Source organism: Herpailurus yagouaroundi, unplaced genomic scaffold (genome assembly GCF_014898765.1).
Source record: "Herpailurus yagouaroundi ecotype Mexico unplaced genomic scaffold, PumYag 250, whole genome shotgun sequence".
NCBI classification, from domain to species: domain Eukaryota; kingdom Metazoa; phylum Chordata; class Mammalia; order Carnivora; family Felidae; genus Herpailurus; species Herpailurus yagouaroundi.
This window is the reverse complement of record NW_024412467.1, coordinates 14,119,653-14,141,893: the sequence shown is the minus strand read 5'-3', so window position 1 is coordinate 14,141,893 and position 22,241 is coordinate 14,119,653. Positions and strand designations below refer to the sequence as shown.

Sequence of the window (22,241 nt, the reverse complement as noted above, 5' to 3'; positions counted from 1 at the left end):
ACCTTCCTCACACTGTCTCTCCCAAGCTCGTTTCCCGCGTCTTCTGCCCTGGCTCAGTCAGCTACACCCACACGCACCTCCCTGCTCTTCATTAGACAGCCCAGCAGGCCCCATCTCGGGGCCTGCACTCATATCCTCTCTCCGGAGTGCCCTCCGCCAGATCCCGCAGGACTTCGCTCATCACCCCCTTCAGCGCTCTCTTCCAGTGCCGCCCTGTCAAGGAAGGCTTCCTGACCCCCCTGGGCCAAAAGCACCCTCACTGTCTTCCTGCCAGCAATTCCTGCTCCTCTCTGTTCTGCTTTGTCTCTTATGGCACTTACCCCTACCCGGGTGTGTGTGTGTGTGTGTGTGTCAGTGTCATTATCTGTTCCTTTCAACTAGGAAGTAAATCATAAGGACACGGATTGTAATATGCCCACTGCCATATCTCCAGCTTCTTAGGATGGTGGCTGGCAAGTGACAGGTAGTAAATAGTTGCTGATTTAATGAAGGACTGGAGGGGAAAATGACCTATTAGCTCTCAGAAAATTGTTCCATATTATTATGTTTAGAATTTGACATGTTAGTTTCTATGAAATCCCTTCACTCAAATCCGGTGGTAGCCCTAATATAGTATTTAATGCCTTTACTATAAGCAGTGTTTACGTGACATGGCCTAGGCAGACACAGGTGACATTGAGACGATGACGGCATGTGTTAATTTGTTATTTATTGGTCATTGGATCAGAAGACTAGAAGTTAGTTCAAGTTCTCCGATGATTCCACCATTCCAGATGGGTGAAGATCTGTTCTGTTCTTCAGTAGTTCCAGAGAAGAAAAGTTAATTCTCTCACTGACACATCCATTTATGTACTTAGCACTTGAGCAGCTGTTACATGCACAGTCACTGCCCTCAGGAGAAACAGACTCAGCAGGGCTCGCTCCCCAAGGCTGGGGTTGGGGAAGGAGCAGAGATGCCTCGTTGGTTGTAGAAAGATGACCGAGGGTGTCCCGGAAGTAGGGGAAGGGGCTTATCTATTCATACGTTGCTTTATCGGCGACGTACCTGCAGCTGACGGGGGGCAGCATTCTGGACCGAGAGAGTCGTTTGGGCAAAAGCCCCGGGGTTAGGAGAGCGAAGTAGGGTGCTGATGAGCATGTAACTGGGACAAGATGTGAGAGAGTTGGACAGGACACATAGCTGACCAGTGCTGAGGGACGGGTCCGACTATGCAAGGGAGCACTCGCTCCAGGTGCAAACTATGCTCACTTATCCTTAGATAGAATCAGAGTCTCTGCTGTGGCAATTGATACAGATGTCTTGATGTTGTGACACTCGAAAACCATTATTTCTTTGCTATGATTTTTCTAGTACTTTCACTCTTCTGTTTTTTAATTTATTTTTGAGAGAGAGAGAGACAGAGTGCGAATGGGGAAGGGACACAGAGGGAGACACAGAATCCGAAACAGGCTCCAGAATCCAAAACCGAGCTGTCAGCACAAAGCCCAACGCAAGGCTTGAACTCACAAACTGTGAGATCATGACCTGAGCCCAAGTCAGACACTTAACCAACTGTGACACCCAGGTACCCCCATATTTTTATTCTTTTAAACATTCCATAATATGTAAAGTGTTCCCAAGACTTAAAAAGTTTAATTTTTTTAATGTCACCTACAGTCATTTAAAGCCATTGCCTCCTTAGACCCACATACACCTGTCTTTCAATCTGGATTATTTTTTCAAATGTTTCTGAAACAAAAGAAAAGATAATGGGGCTTTTAATCCGTGACTCTGGAATTTTCATTGCTGAGCTCTTTTTTTGTTTTGCTTTGGTTTTATTTTTGTTCTCCCCCCCGCCCCCACCGATGATGTGATTTTATTTTGTAGTGAGAAATTAGACCATAGTGACTAAAAGAAGCATGATTTCATTAAGTGGATGGTCCCGTTCAGCAGCAACAATAAAACCGTAACATAGAGCAAAAGCCTCTTTCTGGAAGGCTGTTTCTATAGAGAAAGTGCCTCAGTTCTTCTGTGTCCCTTATTCCCCTGTAGATGGAGTTTACAAGTTTGGGTGGAAAGTCTGGCGTGGTTTCTCTCTCGTGACATCCAGTTGCATGTATACATGTGTAACGACTAACTTAGAAATCTCGTTCTTCATTTATTAAATTAGGGAGCACTGTTTCCCCTGGAATTAATTTCTACTCTGACCCAGCATCACTCTGGTATAGAATTGTCCCCATAGAATAGACTGTCCTAAAAGGTAAGGGCCTGATTTGTTCCCGCTTTTAAGGTTTCTGTGTATATTTGGAAACCCTGCCCTTATCGACTCCATAAGGATGTGATAAGGCCTAGCAGCTTGTTATGAAGTGTTTCACTTTTACCGTCAATTTCCCTTCCCGAGGAAACATACAAATTACCAGGCATACATTTGTAGGAGATGAAGTGGCTGCCTTTTAAAAACTTAGGAAGGAGGGTCAATGCTTTCAGGTATTGCAGTTTTAAATTTTGAAGCGTACATCTGCTGGTAGACCGGAGCTTGGGGCTCTGAGGCTGGTCAGTGTCGAGTGATCTTCCATTCGAGGTTCGCTTCTCTGCACCCTCCTTACCCGCTGGGGTTGCCCATCACCCTGGCCACAAGGGCAGCCTCCCCCTCGTAGGGATCAGATGCATGGCAGTGGTTCCTTCTGCGACTTTAGCTGCCACCTAGGATCCCCTGCCCATGTCGACATTCCTGCCTGAGAGCATATTCTCCATCTTCATGGCCCCACCGATGAAAACGAGCAAACGTGCTGTCTTTGTTCTTCAGTGGTGAGCAGCTTTCTCAAATGCTTCTGTGGCATCCTGGGGTCTTGATATCGTTTCTCATATTTGTAATCTAACATAAATCCAGTATTAAGCCTGTGCACGCGCACTGTCAGAAAGCACACTGGGATTCCAGCTGCCGCGTGTCCACAGTAAACATTCAGGAAAGTGCGAAGGGCTTGGCCGGCAGCGAGGTGCACGGCTCTTAGCACGGTTAGCTTTCTCACCTATATTTCAGAAAGGTAGTGGTTACGGTGGCTTCGCAGATGCCTTTCGTGCCGACACAGCCTCAGGTTGTCGGGAGCCAGCTAGTCCAGCCAGGTGAAAAGTGGAAGTCAGGAATAACTAAGTAAACTCAACCGGTTGACTGTCCCGTAGCAGCACCTGGCTCTTCCCAAACGCAGTTGACATTGGTCACTAATTACGCTGACAGGTTGTAGATGCCTACTAAAGAGAATAGTGATTCAAGAAAACTAAGTGAGATTCAGGAGCCCCTTGTCTTTTGGGAACCGAACCCATTCCTCTAAAATGTCAAGGCTCGATCAGCATGAAAATTTGTGACGTTGTCTTCTCCGGGTACTGGTTTAAATTCCTACGGAGTTTTGATAGCCGCGTGACAGATTTCCTGGTTTAACAGTGTGGGAGCGGCATGGGCAGTGGGGTCCTACGGTGCCGTAGGAAGGGGGCTTACCTTCACGGCCATCGCAGACAGACTGCCCATGCTAACAGGACATGTAATAACGTACAGCATATCTTTAAACCTTGATCACCTCAGACCTCTGAGAGATGGGGGTCAATCTTTTTAAAGGAGAAAGTAACCCACAATGATGTTATTAGGGAGACCGGATTCTAAATGCCAGACCTTGCCAGAATAGCACCCAAAACCCTATCCTGAGAACAGTGTGTTTAGGTTTACAGGAAAAATTTAGGGGTTTGGCCATTTAAATAGATCTTTTCTGTAGCACACATGTGATTGCCACCAAGAACTGTCCTCTCTGAGCTTCTATTTGTTCAACAAAATGTAGCAAAGGCTCAGAAAGGCAGGAATTACTAGAGTATGTCACCAGAATATTTCTTTCTTTTTGTTTGTTTTTTGTGGGGTTTTTTGGTTTTGTTTTGTTTTGGTTTTGGTTTTTTTTTGTTTTTTTTTTTTTTTTTTTTTAGAGAGAGAGAGCGAGAACAGGCAGGGGAGGGGGATAGGGACGCAGGGACAGAGGATCCAAAGCAGGCTGTGCGCTGACAGAAGTGAGCCCAATGTGGGGTTCGAACTCACGAACCGTGAGATCATGACCTGAGCTGAAGTCGGACGCTCAACCGATTGAGCCACCCAGGCGCCCCCGAGTATTTATTTCTTAACCATTATTACCATTTGGTAATGTCTTGGCCAGCTTAGGGCCTTCTGGGAAAAGTCCAAGGCTTCCTATGCTATATGTATAGTTATTTCTGGATGTCTGCCTCGTTTTGTCTTGTTTCACCAAAGGTTTCCTCTGGGTTTATTTCTCCTTAACCTCGGTGTTTCTTTTCCTGGTATTATCGTCAATCTTTTTTTTTTTTTTTTTTTGATCCTAAACCTGTTCTCTTCTGTGCCCACCAACATGATACTGGGAATGTCCTTCATTGGGGTCACGTGCATGCTCGCTGGGTGATAAAGAGCACTTACTGAGGATCAATGTGAAAAGGATAGTGGACGAAGGACTGAAGACCCTGGATAGTTTAAATTCCTTACTACTCTTAGTAACAGCAGGCTGCATGGCTGCCCATTTTAGCCTGTAATTCTTGTGCTGATGTCCAAGTGGAGTAAATGGACAGATGCTTGGAAACATTTACTTTGAATGAAGCAGGAGGAATTACAAATTGTTCTAAGCCTACCATTAAAATAAGGACATTTGCCAAGGGGTGCCTGGGTGGCTCAGGCAGTTAAGCCTCTGATTTCAGCTCAGGTCATGATCTCATGGTTCCTGAGTTCGAGCCCCTCATCCGGCTCTGTGCTGACAACTGAGAGCCTGGAGCCTGCTTCACGATTCTGCATCTCCCTCTCTCTCTCTCTCTCTCTCTTTCAAAAATAAATATTTAAAAAAGTAGATTTTTTTTTTAATTAAAAGGAAATAAAATACGGGCATTTGGCATTGTGAAGAAGTTTCTGTTTAGCTTAAAACCAGCAACTCGAGTTGTAATTATAGTATGTGCTCATGAAAAGTCTCATCCCTCCAGCCAGCTGCACATGGCCCTCCTATTTGTCTTGTCGTGCAAAATTACACTGTCTCAGGAATTTGGTCCCTGTGTTCTCGGGGTATTAGCGAATACTTTTTCGTTTTCACCTTTTATGTCAAAAAACGCGCTGCTGGCTATTTGCTTTCATGCCTTGATCCAAAGAATGTTTTTGTCAACAGAATGCCGGACCTCAGTGCTAGGAATGTTAATATGTGCCCTCAGCTGCCAAACTGGGAGAGCCATTCAGCGTGGCAAAATGCAGCTGCAAAAGTGATTCTCGCTGGGGGTGAGGTAGAGGATAATGTGTGTAAGAAAACAATGTTAGCTCGCAGGATTTAAAACTGTAGCACATTTACCCTTAAAATAAATTGAAGCGTGTTTCTCTAAATGAAATCCTGTCTACATGAAACCTGCACAGTATGTTTTTGTCACTGGGATTTTGTTGGAAAACATTAGTACTCCTAAGAAAAATTTCCGTGTACGATGTGAAACCGTAAGAGCTCTTAAGATTTATATTTAAGATAAATAAGTCTTAATGTCATTAACAAACGACACAGATAAGGGTCTTTCGGTGTACTTCCTAAAGTAAAACGTTAAACTCTGGCCCGTTACATGCGTAGTGATGTTTTCATCTTTAAAAACATCCAAAAATAACACAAAAGTTTGTTACCGCAGTAGTTGTGGGCTTTCAGGGAAAATTTCCCCAGTTTTTGCGGCTGTTTGTCTGGATCTCCAAGTAATATTTCTAAACATGTGAGAAGAACAAAAACAGACAGATGAGAGCAGGAGAGTGTGGATCCCAGACGGGGTGGTGCTGACCTCTCGTGAGTCTGAGCACCTTCCAGCAGGTGTCACTGTCTGGCAAGGATGGGAGGGCGGGGTACCCTTCATCCAGCTGGCGCTGGGTTTTGAAATCCATGTCTAGGGAAATTGTTCGAAACATTTACTCTTGAAGAGCAAGGTCGCTGCACCGAATACCTCTTCTTTCCCTCGTGAATTTAAATTCACAGAAAATAAAGTTAATTTTACACTTGCATCAAATTTTACTGAGTATTGGAAAAATAGGAAGTAATACAAGTCTTAAGGGCCACGCATTTATGAGTTTGGGAACAAGTATTTTTTTTTTTTTTTTGTATCTGTTCCGGGCTCCCTGGGTGATGCAGAGGGGTCAGACGCTCCAGCCTTGACGCTCCTGGAATATTACACTCTGTATTGTCCACACCATGAAGGGAACGGTCGCAAGAATAGTGCGAAGTCAGTATATCTTATTGGCGTAACGACAGGACTCCTAGATACACGGAAACCTGGTTCCAGATTTCCACTCTGATGCGCCCGAGCCGTATAGAAATCGCTGAACTGGGATGAATTTGATGATCGGTGCTGCTATGAGGTGCTTGTTAGATTTAAGCCTGACAGCAGAATATAGACGTGGGCAAATTTTTTTCTGGAAAGGGCCGGATAGTGAATATTTTTAGGTTCTGTGGGTCATACGGTCTTTGCCGTGACTACTGACGCTTGTGGTTGTGGCCAAAAGCTGCCTGAGGCGGTTTGTACACCAGCAGGCCTGCTGTGCATCGGTGAAACTTGACTGACCCGAACAGGCAGCAAGCCGCACGCGGCCAGCCCAGCAGCCGTAGTTTACCGGCTTCTGATGTAACAGGTGCTCGGCGTGGTCTGGCGTAGTAGTTACTACACTGTGTAACCTGCTACAGCAAAACGAGCGATACCGCAGAGTCCTAAATGGTTAAGTTTGGGGAGTGGTTAACAAGTCTGTGTTCTCGTCCCCGCTGGCTTGTGATCACAGACGAGTCACTTTTCCCCGCTTTGTCTTCTGTCAGCCTAATTTCTGGGGCAGTAGCAATCATCGTCTTTGGGGGTGGGAGCGGGGCTAAGGGGACCGCGGGGTTACATGAAAGGACTTTTATTAGCACACATAAACAAATTCGTGTTCATGTGAGTGGGTGGGCTCTGCGTCGGTGCTACGGGTATTTAAAAGGATGCCATCGTCTTCCATTCATTTAAGCTCTCCGGTCTATCTTTTCTCTGTCACCCTAGGGTATCAACCCTGTTTAACAAGTATGTAATGATCCAGAATTCATTTTCAGGTTTCCAAACAGGGATAGTGGTCTCCCCCTTCAGGAGTTTGAAGACACAGTGCATGCAGGGAGGTAAACATGACTCTCTCCTTGTCTTGGCGAAGGAAATCTGCAGAAAGGAATCCCAGCCCTTGTTAAGTCCTCCCAAGCTGTAGGCCTGTGGCTCTGGCCAGGGAGAAAGGAAGGTCCCGTAAAACCACCCTGTGTGTCTTCCTACCCATCATACCTCCAACTTTGGTCTGAAACTCGGCGTGATCGAGGCGAAATCAGATTAAAATGGAGCCAAATAGTTTTACCCCCTTCTCCTTAAACAGTGTATGGTTTTTGTTGTTTTGTTTTTTAAATCTCTCACATAAATTGCATACACTGAAAATCTGTACCTATATATAAATTGCAGTGTATTTGTGGTGAAATATAAAAGGTTAAGTTACTAGTTTACATTCTTCTTGGGGATTGCATTTTGTATGTTCTCCTATTCATAATCAAAGATTCTAATGTGTGTACCTATAAACGTTTCAACTCCTGCGTATTCATAAGCTAGCTGCATTTCCGTAATTTATTGTTGACCTTTCGTATCACCCTGTAGTTAGATTTTTAAAACGTGACATTGGAATGGGGGATGTTTAGCACAGACTCAGGAGCCAAACATAACCTGGGTTTGAATCTCAGCCCCGACACTTGCGAGCTGTGGGCTTGACACTTGAAAATAATTAACTGCATTTCACAGGTTTTAAAATTATTATCTGAGGAAATGTCACGTCCGTCGCTAGTCCTTGTTTTAGTTATGATCAAATAGGATTGAGCTATGTGACGTGCTAAGCTAGATTCCACTAGAGTCCCGGTGGCCAGACCCAGAGTAGAGCCATTCAGTCCCCTTGTGCACAACGAACCAAGAGATGTAAAAATAGGTGCAAGATACAAGGTAGGAACAGGTTCGGGTGGTAAAAATTTAACAGGTGTATGTAGATCCTGGTATATTTTGGAGAAATCTCCTGTGCTTTTCGATTGACCAAGAGAAGTGTTGGCTTTGGTCTCAAGAACTCATAGTTTCTTATTAAACCATAGGAAAGAAAAAAATTGCTTCGCAGAAAGAGAAGTCTTTATGACTGTAAGAACAGCAGGGGGTACATTTCCTGCAAGCCTGTCTGAATGAGATGGAATCTTCGTGTCGATAGAGTAAGGACAAGACCCTGGAGCACTGACAAATTGTTTGTTTCACGCAGTTTTCCAAAAGATTATTTTAGTCTCACAGAAAAGCTGCCGCAAACGAGTGTAGAGAGTTCTCGTGAGCTCCTCACCCAGCCTCTCCTTGTGTCTGCGTCTACATACCGCAGGACATTTGCCAACCCGAAGAGACTAACTCCAGCTCCACGTTACTGACTAAAGGACAGAACTGACTTGAATTTCCCCAGTTTTGCCACCGTTGTCCTTTTCCTGCCCCGGGGTCTCCTTCAGAATCCCACACTGCCCTTCGTGGCCCATGCCTCTTTAGACTCTGCCAGTGTGTTCCCCTGTCGCTGTTGTCTTCCGTGACCTAGATGTTTGTAGGGAATACTGATCGGTTATTTTGTAGAACGTCCTCAATTCAGGGTTTTCTGATGTACGCTCACGATGGGATTGGGGTTGGCAGTATTAGGAAGGTGCCGTAGGGTGACTGTACTTTTGTTAGTGTTTGATATCGGGAGGTACATTACGTCAGTAGGTATTGTTGGTCATGTTAACCAGGACTCTCTACTGTTAACTTACTGCCTGTTGTCGTTGTTAAACGTTTATCGGAGATGCTTTGAGAATATGTAGATGTCCTATTTCTACATTGGTGGATCTTGCCGAGGGGATTACTAGAGCGTTCTAATTTATTAATTAGAATTTTTCTGCAGGGAGAAGTTACCATGTCTCCTTTTGTCCCCTCAGCCTTTTATTCAGTTATATCACTATGGACTCAAAGATATGTATTGTATTCTTTGGGTTATAATCTTTTACGGTGTTTTCTTGTGTACAGCTCAATAAAACGGGCCATCGAGAGCTCTTTGAGGTCTCTTCCTGTGCCCTTTCAACCTGCCCCATGTTTTGTTTTTTTTTCTTTAAGAAGTTCCTGATTTTCTAGCACCCCAAGATGTTTCAACCCCAAAATCAACCATTTCTTCAAGGCCTCTGGTTCTCTTTACCGGAGAATGGAATTTAGAAACCAAGATCTCGCTGGATGGTGTGTTCATTGCTACTGACCTGTCACTGCTTCTGAGCCCTCTCAGTGGATAGCGCTAGGAAGTATATGCACATGTGCTAACTCCTACTTACACACTATTTCTGTATCTGTGTGTGTGAATACACACACACACACACACACACACGTGCACGCGCACATACATGTTATGCCATATACATGAATGAAACACGAGTCCATACATGTTTCCAATTCCAGGCCAGCACCACAAAGTTGATTCTAGCATTTTCTATTTCCTTCTTTTTCTTTCACCCACAGTGAGGAACCCGGTCCTCATCTACAATGCGTTTACCTATTTGTTCAACTCCAGTGTTAATCGGTGAGCCAGTTCCCGAAATCCTAACCCACCCGAGAAGGACAGATTTAAGTTACAGTGCAGTGTTTGTGTGCAGTTCTTTTTGTCTTTAGCCTTCACCTCACCTGGTCAGAGCCCTCTTTGCGAAGGTCACCTAGGGTGGGACCTTTCTTCCCATCCCTACTGAGCGGGTGTGTGGTTCACTTGTACTTCAGTTAGGTCATCTATCTCAGCCTGCATTTATCTTGGATTCTTCCCACATCCTGGCTGATGATGCTTCTATTTACATCCCATAACGTTCACTTCATGGTTTACAGCTCACTCTATGGCAGTCTTTGACAAATGCAGAGAATGGTGTGTCTACCCCCACAGTTCCGTCACCCCAAAAACTCCCCTAGTGCCATTCCTTCATAGACAACTGCTTCTCTTACCCAGCAACCCCTAGCACCACTGATCTCTTTTCCAGAGTGCATATAAAAGGGAAAATAGAGTAAGTAGCTTTTCGGGTCTGGCTTCTTTCACTTAGCATAAGGCAAGTAAGAGTTATCCATAGTTAATTTCTTTTTATTATTAAGTAGTATTCCATTGTATTGATGTGCCATGATTTGTTATCCACAGACCAGCCAAAAGATTTGGAGTGCCGCTAGTATTTGGCAAATATGAATAAACTTGCTATAAGACATTCATGGGGCTCCTGGGTAGCTCAGTCCGTTAAGCATCCGACTTCGTCTTCGGTCATGATCTCGCAGTTCACGAGTTCGAACCCACATCGAGCTCTGTGCTGACAGCCCAGAGCCTGGAGCCTGCATCAGATTCTGTGTCTCCCTCTCTCCCCCTCCCTGCTTGCACTCTGTCTCTCTCTCTCCAAAATGAATAGATGCTAAAAAGAATTTTTTTTAAAGACATTCACGTATAGGTTTTTATATGAATTTAAATTTCCATTTCTGCATGGTTTCATACTAGGGGTAGGAATCTCTGGGTCATATGGCTGGTATGGGTTTAGCATTATAACAGACTGTCCAGACTGCTTTTCAAAGTGCCTGCACCATTTTACAGTCTCACCAGCAATGCATGGGAGTCGAGTTATTCTGTGCCCTTCCCAGCACAGTTTAAAAAAACTATTCTAACAGGTTTACAGTGGTATTTTGTTGCAGTTTTAATTTGCATTTCTTCAGTTGATGATATGGAGCATATTTTCATATGCTATTTGTTTTTCAGATGTCTGGAAAAGTATTGGTGAAGTATTCAGAAATTTTGCCCATTTTTCAAGTGGGACATGTATTTATTGTTGAATCTTAATATTTTTAAAAATATATCCTGGAAATATTTTGTCAGAAATGTAATTTGCAGAAGTTTTCTCGCCATCTATGTCTCTTTTTGTTCATTTTTGCAATGTCTTTCTCAGAGGAAAAAAAAAATGAATGTTCAGGTTGCCTAGTTTATCAATTTTTTTTTTAATTGTGCTTTTGGTGTCCTACGTAAGAAACCTTTGTCTACCCTAAGGTTACAGATTTTCTACAGTTTCTTTGAGAAGTTTTACAGTCGTGTATTTTACATTTAGATATACGATCGGTTTTGAGTGATTGTGGAAGATACAAAGTATGTGTCATGTTTTTCCTATGTGGATGTCCATTCGTTTCAGTGATACTTATTGAGAAGACTGTCCTTTCTCCATGGAGCTACCTTGTTTTGTTTTGTTTTGTTTTGTTTTGTTTTGTTTTGTTTTGTTTTATTTATTCACTTTGGAGACAGAGAGTGTGAGCTGGGGAGGGGCAGAAAGAGAGGGAGGGAGGGAGAGAGAATCGCAAGCAGGCTCCATACTGTGAGCACAGAGCCCGAAGCGAGGCCTCAACTCACAAACTGTGAAATCATGACCTGTGCCAAAATCAGGAGTCGGATGCTTAACTGACTGAGCTTTTTTGTGAGATTTTTATTGCAATTGTATTGCATCTATAGATTGAATTTGGGAGAAAGGCTACCTTAACAATATTGAAACTTCTAGTCTTTCTATGAATATACTAGATGTCTTCATTTACTTCTGTCTTTGGTTTCTTTAACTAGTATTTTGTAGTTTTCAACCTACAAATCCTGCACATTTTTAAATTTTATTCTTTCGGTGCTATTTTAAATAGCATTGTGGGGTTTTTTTTTAATGTTTATTTATTTTTGAGAGCAGGAGAGTGCACGTGCACATACACCTGTGTGCCCGTGCACACATGGGGGAGGGGCAGAGAGAGAGGGAGACACAGAATCCGAAGCAGGCTCCAGGCCCCGAGCTGTCAGCACAGAGCCCGACGCGGGGCTCAAACTCACAAACCACAAGATCATGACCTGAGCTGAAGTCAGACGCTTAACCGATTGAGCCACCCAGGAGCCCCAAATAGGATTGTATCTTTAATTTTGAATTCTAGTTGTTCATTGGTGGGCAATAGAGTTTTTAATAGATTTATTATCCTTTTAATATCTGTGGGTTTGTAGTAATATCCCCTTTTTCTTTCCTATTGCTGGTGATTTGTATCTTTTCTTTCCCCTTGGCCAGTATTACTAGATGTTTGTCAATTTTTTTTTTTTTCATTTCTTTCCCCAAAGACCCAGCTTCTGGTTTTATTGGATTCCTGTTTTTCTTTTTTCAATTTCTTTATTTCTGTTCTCATCTCTGTTATTTCCTTTCTGCTCCCTGCTTTGGGTTTAGTTTTGGTTTTCTCTTTTTCATTTCTAAAGGGGAGAACTTAGATTATTTATTTGAGACCTCTCTTCTAACAGAAGTGTTTGATACAGTAAGTTTCTCAATAACCACTTCTTTAGCTGCATGCCACAATTTGAGTGTTATATTTTAATATTCATCTAGCTCAGGAGCACCTGGATGGTTCAGTCAGTTAGGTCATGATCTCATAGTTCATGAGTTCAAGCCCCACATCCATCTTTCTGCTCTCAGCACAGAGCCCGCTTCAGATCCTCTGTCTCCCTCGCTCTCTACCCCTCCCCCATGCTCTTTCTCTCTCTCTCTCAAAAATAAATAAACATTTTAAAAATATAAATTCATCTACCTCAAAGTATTTCTAACCTTTCTTTGAGACTTGCTCTTTGACCCACAGATTATTTAGGAATATGTTTCGTAAGTCTGGAATATTGGAAGATTTTCAGGTATCTTCCAATTATTGATTTCTAGTTTGATTCTGTTTTCATCTGAATACTTACTCTGTGACTTTTATTAACTTAAATGTGTTGAGGTTTGCTTCGTAGCTCTGAATATGGCAGAGATTGGTGAACATTCCATGTATACTTACAAGGAAAGCAGAGTGTGTTATTGCTTGGAATGTTCTATAACTGTCAGCTGGGACTAGTTAATTGGTAGTGTTTTTCAGGTCTTCCTTCTGTGTTGTCACTCATTTTCTGTACGCTTGTTCCATCACTTACTAAGAGTGGGATGTTAAAATCTTCAACTCTAATTATGGATCAGTTTATTACTTTTTTCAGTTTTAGCCCCATTTATTTTGAGGCTCTGGTTTATTAGTTGATATACGTTTAGGATTATGTGTCTTTTATCATGATGTAATGTTCCTGTTCATTCTTGATAGTATTCTTTGTTCTGAAATCTACTTTGCCTGGTACTGATACAGTTTTTCCAGCTGTGATTTCGTCAATGTTGTAAGGTATACTTTTCTCCAAACTTTATTTTCAATCTGTTTATGTCTTTCTGTTTAAAATGGGTTTTTTGGTATATAGTATATATACTTGGCACTTGCTTGCTTAATCCAGTCTAGCAATTTCTCTCTTTTAATTAAGGTGTTAGACTTGAATTCCTTTTAATGTTATTTTTCACGTAGTAGAATAAAACCTACCACCTTGCCACCTGGGTGTGGTTTTTTTATTTAATTTTTTTTCTTTTTATGACTTCATTGCGCATTTTTTTATGACTCTGTTTTATCTCCTCCTTGACTTTATTTACACCCCTCTTTAGAAAATTTAGTTGTCTTCCTTCACATAATGCTGCATTACTTCACATGCAGCTTAGAGACTTTGTAACTGTATTCACAGTACCTCCTTTCCGTTATTTGTGCTGTTGTGTTCATACTGTCTACGTTTACCGGTGCCGTAAACACCTGCTCCATTATGTCTGCCGCAGATGTTCAGTTGTCTTTTAGAGCAAGCAATTAGAACTTTACAGAAAGAGTCCTTATTCTGCTTCTGATACTCTTCAGCTCTTTGTGTCGATCCACATTCCCTTCTGAGCCCGTATCCTCTCTGCCCAAAGAGTTTCCTTGAACATTTACTGTCAAGTAAGTCCTACTGGCAGTGAATCCCCTCCGTTTGTATTTTTCTAAGAAAGTCTGCATTTCTCCTTCGTCTTTGAACACTGTTTCCGTTGAGCATAGAACTCTGGGTTTGGCCATTCTCTTGTTGTCATTGTTACTTTGTTTTTCGTTTGTAGCATCTCACTGCCTTCTCCGTCACCTGTGTCCAGCCCTCAGCTGAAATTCCCACTGGACCCTGCGGGTGGCCCACAAGCCTTTAACCCACAATTACTTTGAATTCTCTGATGCTTCTGACATCTGTGTCCTATCCGACTGGTTCTGATTGCTTTTTCTCTTCTGCATACGTTTTCTTTTCCTGCCTTTTTATATGTCTCGTAATTTTTGTTACGAGAGCTAGACATCTTGTGTAAGACAGTGGAGACTACGTAAATAGGCTTCCTGCCTCTTGACAGGTGTGCCTCTCCTGCCGGGCCTTTAGTGTGGGCATCAAGAGTTTTTGGAGTTAGAAGTGGGGCTGCAGGTGCGTGATACGTTATATATACGGCAGGCTTCCAGCATCAGAGGCTTCAGATTCCTCTAGAGACTTAACTTGTCTTTGGGGGAGGAGGGGTTGATGAGGAGGGCAATGCCCATTTCAGTCCACAGTTTTAGGTGTCTCAGTGAGTGTCAGTCTACACATTCCCGTTCATCTCCTATCCCTCTCCCAAAAGTTTTCGGCTGTTACCCATTACGTAAAGGTCTTAGCTTGGCATTTAGGGGTGGGGAGGAGGACAGGATGCCCTCGGGTTCCGATTCAGCCTCAGACTCCCACATGCGCCATGCTTTTAGGTTTCTGGGCCATGGCGCTTGTGTTCTCCCACCACTCCCTCAGCTGTTGTGGGGGACTCAGCTGGTAATCTTGTCCTTCCTCAAGGAGTAGAGCTGTGTTTTTTCTCCTGTTCACCCCCTCTCCCCACTGCAGTAAGTTTTCACCAGGTTCCTAAGAGCAGCAGTGCTTGTGCCCTTCCCTCCACAGTGTTTTTCCCTAAAGGAGCGAGAGGAAGTGGATCCAGGTGGAATGTCTTGTTCCTTCTCTCTGGCTACGGCGCCTGTCCCCCAGATCTGGACAACAGGGGATACTTCACACTCTTTCCTGTGAGGACTTGAATGGGGTTCCTGGCATAGAGCCTGCAGGAAAGAGTAGCTTCAGAGGATTCACACAACGCGGGCAGTCCATACTTGGCTCTGACCACCCTGTCATCTGTTGAACAGCAACCTCCCGGCCAGTGTCCCATCGCACACACCCCAGATGATGCTGGCTTATGTCTGCTCTCTTCCCACAGACACCGTCTCTGTTTACAGTTTGGAGTGTTTGATTGGCGGGGACCTCAGCTTTATAGGGAATATTGAAAAAGTCATCAATATGAAGATAGGCCTGTTTGTGTGTTTGTTTGTTTGTTTAAGATAGAGTAATAATTTTTAAGTGAAAGCACATCTCACCCTAGTTGGACTTTGGAGCCGGGCTCGCCTCTGGTGAAGTCAGCCCCCCTGTCTGGTAACCTGTTCCTTGGTCATCTCATGTCTTTGGATTTTCTTGCCCATTTTCCCCTCAGTCTCTTAAAATATGTCTGACTCGGCACTGTTGGAGCAAATTCAAAACAAATTGGGAGTGACTCCAATTTTAGAATTTCAACCATCTGATAGGGGTCAGGAGAGCTACCTGTGAGGCAAGGGGCAGGCCATTTACCCAGAAATCACCCATTCCATCTGTAGCACGGGCGCCTGGTGGGATTCAGGATATTAGCATTATTTCATAGCAAAACCAGCAGAACCCTCAAAGCAAAAAGCATATGAAATCACGTGTTAAGGTAACCTAAATGAATGTGTTTTGTTCTTGAATGTTTTAATTGTAAAAGTAACGTGCTTGAGATCAACAGCAGAAAAGTTCTAGTCCATTCCATCCTCTTGAAATAATCAGCCTCCAATGGTTTGGTGTCGATCCTTTGAGACTTTTCTCTAAGAACTTGGTAATATAGAAGGAATAGTAAAATCAATTAATACGCAGACCATTTGGGATATGCAGGAAGCAAACGTGTTGCTTATTTCCCTATTATTTTTCCTGCTCAGAAAGTATACATAAGTGCAGAATGTTAAAAGTATGCGTAAATGACAGAACGGTTCGCAGCTAAGCTGAATACATTCTGATACCTTCTTTATTATAGCTCAGCGCCAGAGATTTGGGGTAGAGGTGTTTCATTCATCCACCATTTAACTTTTTAAAAGTTTATTAGCTTTCTAAGGGAAAGAACCTCTAATTTGTGGGATTCTGAACAGATAAAAATTTAAATCCAGTTTCCACATGATCTTACGAGAATTAAGAAACTATTCCCTGGACCTTCCTGAATCTTCTTTGTTAAATACGGTCCCTTGGGGCGCCTGGGTGGCGCAGTCGGTTAAGCGTCCGACTTCAGCCAGGTCACGATCTCACGGTCCGTGAGTTCGAGCCCCGCGTCGGGCTCTGGGCTGATGGCTCAGAGCCTGGAGCCTGCTTCCGATTCTGTGTCTCCCTCTCTCTCTGCCCCTCGCCCGTTCATGCTCTGTCTCTCTCTGTCCCAGAAATAAATAAATGTTAAAAAAAAATTTTTTTTATAAATAAATAAATAAAATAAACACGGTCCCGTGTGACGTTATGAGGCTGATACTAATGACTCTTATTAGTTATGGTTCCTCTTCCTGTGAGGAGCGAGTTGGATTACCATAGGGAAAAAATGACAGGAAAATTTAGCACCTCTCTTAGCGAAAAGAAAAGAAAAAGGTAGAAGTCTTAAGTCCTAGAGAGTATTACTACCCAGAGCACAATGGAAACCTCTCTAAAATACTATCCAAATATCAGTTCACATATTTCATAGAATTATCAAATAAAATTATTGGGCTCACAAATCCAAATGCCATCAGTTTGTTTTGCTTTTTGTTTCAGTTTGTTCAAAAGAGAGGCAGAGAAGTAGATAGAGCTCAGGAAGAGTTGTGTTGAACTCTGTCAAATTTTTTATATCTTCCCGTCTTCTTTAACAGTTGAGTCCTTTACGGGCTCTGTGCTGACAGCTCAGAGCCTGGAGCCTGCTTCCGATTGTGTGTGTGTCTCTCTCTCTGCACCTTCCCTGCTCGCGCTCTGTCTCTCTCTGTCACTCAAAAAATAAATAAACGTTAAAAAATTTAAAAAAAAAAATAGTTGAGGCCTTTATTTCTGATTTTCTTGGTATATTATCCTCACCTGCCTAACCTCCCGAGGCCCATTTCACATTCTGCGTCCCTGACAAGTGTACTGGCCATGCCACTCTCTGTCAGCGCCCCGCTTGTCCGATTCCTGGCCCAACTGACTTATTCTTCCCCCTGCCACCCCTCCTCGGCTAAACTGGAGACTTTCTGTGAGTAGGGCCCTTCTCTGTTATGATCCTCACAGCATTGCCAAGCTTACAAAAACTAAAAGAAAATAAAAGGCTGCACCTGTCCACATGCGAAACATGCTATAACATCGCCCCTCGGTTGTTTTTATTAGATGAGAAGCAAAGATTCGGTTTCGAGCGGTCTGGGTATGACCTTGAAGAGTCGGATGGCCCGGATGAGGACGATAATGAAAATGAAGATGACGATGAAGACAGTCAGGCTGAATCTGTCTTGTCAGCGGCTCCCTCCGTTACGGCCAGCCCGCAGCATCTTCCATCTAGAGGTGGCCTCCAGGATCCTGGGAGCGCAGAGGAGGACGTCAGGATCGCCGACTGCTTTTCTGGGGCGCACACGGACCCGATGGACGTTCTACCCAGAGCCTTGCCCACCAAGATGACCGTACTTAGCACGGTGCAGTCAGACCACAGCCGGAAGATGGAGTCTCCGGTGAAGACCGGGCCACACGCCGCAAAAGACGGAGAAGAAACGGCTACTCCCGTCGACTCTTCTAGGTCACCTGAGGCTGCGCCCAGGTCCCCGTGTCACCAGATGTCTGTAGACTACCCTGAATCAGAAGAAATTCTGGGAAGTTCTGTGGCCGGAAAGAACACTACTTTAACCCAGGTAAATGTCTTGTTGTAGGGTTTCCCCACAGGGGGATCCTCATGGCTCAAGAAAATAATGTACTTAAGTTGTTGTTTTTTTTTTTTAATTTATGGCTAAGTCAGTGGGTTCAAGAGCAAGTTTTGGTTGTATTTAAAGGCAAAGGACTTTATTTATGCCCCCTGGATTCTTGCTAGGTATTTTAATCAGAGGTCACATGTGACTTCACATAAATCTGTGAAAGAACCAAATGGTTCTCTAAAACTACACTCCTTTTTAAAAATATGTATGTTCCAATTGGGAACCTGACTTTTGGGACCTACTTATCCCCCTCGCTTGCCCTGAATTGTTTTTCCAGTGGCATCGATTGATGTGACGGATCTGTGCTAAATTATCCAAACATTTTGCACTTTGCCCCTGTCGACACGACAGCGACCAGTGTCTGTGGCAAAGGTAATGTGGCCCCCAAAAATGTATCAAGAAGTTCACTTTGCTTGAATGATGAAATTGCTGTGACCAGCTTGGGAAAGCTTCCTGCTGGAGAACCAGCTCAGGGCCAGACACGGGCCTGCAGAAAGCCACCCTCCGGGTGCTTTTTACCCCTGGTGGCTCATGAGGAGTGTTTAATTCTATGCCGAATATATTCATCCCACTGACCTCTTAACGTCTCTTACCTTCTCTTATGTCTTGTATGTATTGATGATGGCCATAGGGTTTATTTCTAAATGTGGCAGATCTTGGTTTGCTAGGTAACACTGGAGAAAACGAAAAAGTCTGTGAAAGCTCAGATTTCTATAGGCTATTCTAAATTAATATAATTTAACATAATTGCATTAATATTTAAATTATACTTGATATTTAAATTAAATTACTTCCAGACTGGTCACCTGTGTTCTCAGCTTCTCTATCCCAGATCACTTACATACCTGCCAGTGCCTGGAAATCTGATCTTCAGTAGACCTTTCACAAACATAGGAAGCAAGGGAGGGAGAGAGGGAAGAGGTGAAGGTAGGAAAAGAGGGGAGGGGAGGAAGGGAAGGGAAGGGAAAGGGAAAGGGAAGGAGGAAATTTGCAAAACTGCAAAGTATTCCATGAAATGCGTTGCTGTTCCTTGCCCTAGAGATTAAAGACATAATAGATTTTTTAGTTGGGAATTTCTTTTTTATAATGAAGACATCATTTTTTAGCAGGCCTGTCATTTTTATGTGAATATACATGCTTTCTCCTCGTTAGGAAGAGGAGATTTTACGCTGGCAGTTTCGCTGGAAAGGGGTTTTGTCTGTTGTCTTTCAGGGCACCGCTTGCGTGCGCCGACCCCCTCCTGCGGCTGAGCGCGGCCCGCACACAGCAGTGGGGGCTCCCTCAGGGGCCTCGCCTCAGCCTGACGCCCAAGAGCAGAAGCAGCAAGTGACCCTCCAGCCGCCTCCGGGCCTGCCCTCTCCCCAGACTCATCTGTTCAGCCACCTCCCTCTGCATTCTCAACAGCAGTCCAGGACACCTTACAACATGGTTCCAGTCGGGGGAATCCACGTGGTCCCCGCCGGCCTCACGTACTCCACCTTCGTGCCCATCCAGGCGGGGCCAATGCAGCTCACGATCCCCGCCGTCAATGTGATTCACAGAACTGTGGGCCCGCCCGGGGATTCGGTCGCAGAAGTTTCCGGCGCTCCCAGCCCCGCGGGAGTGGCCGAATTGAGCGGCGTGGTGCCGTGTATACCCATTGGCCAAATCCGCATGCCGGGCCTTCAGAACCTCAGCACGCAGGCCTTGCAGCCGCTGCCGTCGCTGGGCGTGGAGACCGTCAACATCCTGGGCCTGGCCAACACCAACGTGGCCCCGCAGGTGCACCCGCCGGGGCTGGCGCTCAGTGCCGTGGGCCTGCAGGTTCTCACCGCAAACCCCTCCCCGCAGAGCAGCCCCACCCCTCAGGCGCACATTCCAGGCCTCCAGATCCTGAACATTGCCTTGCCCACTTTAATCTCCTCTGTGGGTCAAGTGCCCGCCGACCCGCCGGGGGTTCCCGAGATGCCCCCTTCCCAACCCAGGGCGCGGGAGGCGCCCCCCAGGCCGACTTCGGGAGCCGGCGCAGATCAGGGCGGCGGGGCCTCGTCTCCTCAGGGGTCCCCCCAAGTCCGGCGGGAAAATGCAACACACGTTCTAGATGCGTCTGCCCCCGCGAGAGACCCCGGCCGGCCCGACGGCTCAAGGAAAGCCGACGCGGGCAAGGCCGCCGCTGTGAATCATGTGAAGCCCACGCAGGAGCCCGCCCCCCTGCAGGGCAAACCAGCCGCCTCGGCCGAGCCTCTGCTGCAGGTGCGTCCCGAAGCTTCCCTGGAGCCTTGCGGCCTGCGGACTCGCTCCCCCGAGGGGCAGGTGCCCGGGCCCAAAGCGCCGCCCCGAAGGCAGGCCACCGCGCAGTTCAGCGACGTGAGTAGTGACGACGACGAGGACAGGCTCGTGATCGCCACCTAGTGGGCCTCGACTTGGGGGGGGGGTTGGTTTGGTCTGGGCTTTTGGTGGGGTTGGTTTTGGGGTTTTTTGTGGTTTTTTTTTTGTTTGTTTGTTTGTTTTTTATATAACACTTAAAGGTTTCTTTGAAAACCCTCCTTTCCTTAAAGCACATTTTTCTGACATAAACTCATGACTAATCTTTGTGCAATCATGAACTTTTGACCAATAATTGTTGTTTTGTGTCCGCTCCAGCCATTTTTGTACATGTTGTATAGACACTTGTGCCTTTTAGGAGTTTATGTTTAGAAGCTGTACAGATTGTTGAATATCTATATACATAAAATATATATTATATATGTATATGAAAACCAGGTAGTTATTTGTGTTTAGAAAGAAAAAAAAAAAAACCTGTCAAATCAAATAATTAAATTATATGTTGCACTGTTAAATTAAATTTTTATGGCTGTGGGGCAGAGTTTCTGTGTATAAATTAGTATGTAAACTCCATATTTATTGTATTCATATTAGTCTTTGAAAATGGGTCTGTCCTTCCTGTGTAAGACAGTAACTTTACACTTCAGACAGATTTTCTGTGTCATGAAATGTTTCAGTAAAATATTGTTTACTGACTTTACCTTTGCTTCACTTGTGCCTTCTTTATGTATTTGGCGATCAGTAATCTGTGTTCCGAAAATAGCCATAGGTCACGTTCTGTCTACGCTCAGCCTCACCCTTAGTTTTGAGAAACGGGGGCTTTACTGGTGTTACTGCCGTGTGAAACTCCGTGAAACCCACCCAACTGTGAGGAGTAACTTCATAGCCATGAACTCCTAGAAGGTTCGCTACTTAGAACTCTTTTTGTAAATGCATGTGGCACAGAGCCTGGAATGGGCAAACTTCCTCAGTGCAGGTGGGACCATTTCTGGTAAGCAGAAAATAAGTTACAAAAACAGTTGTCCTGAGAACTTGGCTGAGGCCCGTGTTCCACCCCCAGGTCTGTCCAGTAGTCGCAGACTCTTTCTTTCCCTCATAATAAGTCCTGCTTTTTTACGCTCCGAGAGCTCTCTGACCAGTACCGAACCACAGAGGGCCCAAGATTTACAGAAGAACCAAATTCAGACTTTGAATTATTTACGTGATTCTCTTTAGAAATGATGCTTTCCTGTCCTGGGAGGCTTAACTGCCCTTACTCATTCAGAAAAAAATTCAGTTACCTTGGCAGCGATTGGCATTATGACCTAGGCGTTACAGATGCTAGATCTGTGAGAACGTGTTTTAACGTTGGAATTGAGTATGTCGCACATCGTGAAGGCAATGCATTCACATTTTTTAAAGGCGGCTTCCTTTGTGGGGATACCAGGGCTCTGAAGCCATTGAGACCACAGACTCCTTGGGGGAAGTATTCTAAGGAGTTTGGAGACCTGCTGTTGGTGAGCCCCGCTTCCTGTGACTTTGGGAAAGGCACCTGCCATCTCGGTCTGCATGCCCTAAACCTAAATTATCTCTAGAAGGCAGTCTGGCCGCAGCAGGCTCTGATGGGTCTGTGATGCTTTGGACGCATGCTTAAATTTTTATTTACTCTTACCGACAGATTAAGTACCAAAATTCTCTCAAAAATATAAAAAAACAAACTTTATATTTCAAGATAGATTTGAAAAGAATCCTAGAAACTTCTATTATATCCATCTATCAATACGGTTGTTGAAAATGAAGTCCATTATCCATCAAATACCTCAAAATTACTGTCTTAACTTCATGTCATGCTTTCTATTACACCTGTTGTTGTACTTGGCCAAAGATTTTAAAGCAGTGTAACATTTTTATTGTGTAATCACATTTTAGGTATGTATAACTTCTCTAAATTCAAAAGTAATGCTCAGAATTTCAGGATTGGGTTTTTCTT

General features: G+C 44.3%; 1 protein-coding gene across 3 annotated transcripts in view; it reads left to right on the top strand.

Moving 5' to 3' along the window:
* HIVEP1 (HIVEP zinc finger 1) overlaps nt 1-20,972 on the top strand; it is a 56,316-nt gene extending 35,344 nt beyond the window's left edge. For 2 of the 3 annotated variants that reach the window (XM_040460609.1, XM_040460607.1), the window contains 2 exons: nt 17,397-17,908; nt 19,121-20,972. In XM_040460609.1, the coding sequence (XP_040316543.1) occupies nt 17,397-17,908; nt 19,121-20,359 (1,751 nt within the window). In that variant the 3' untranslated portion in view covers nt 20,360-20,972. The remainder of the gene's footprint in view (nt 1-17,396; nt 17,909-19,120) is intronic. The other variant, XM_040460608.1, reaches the window with a different exon arrangement.
* Nucleotides 20,973-22,241: the final 1,269 nt, after the last annotated feature.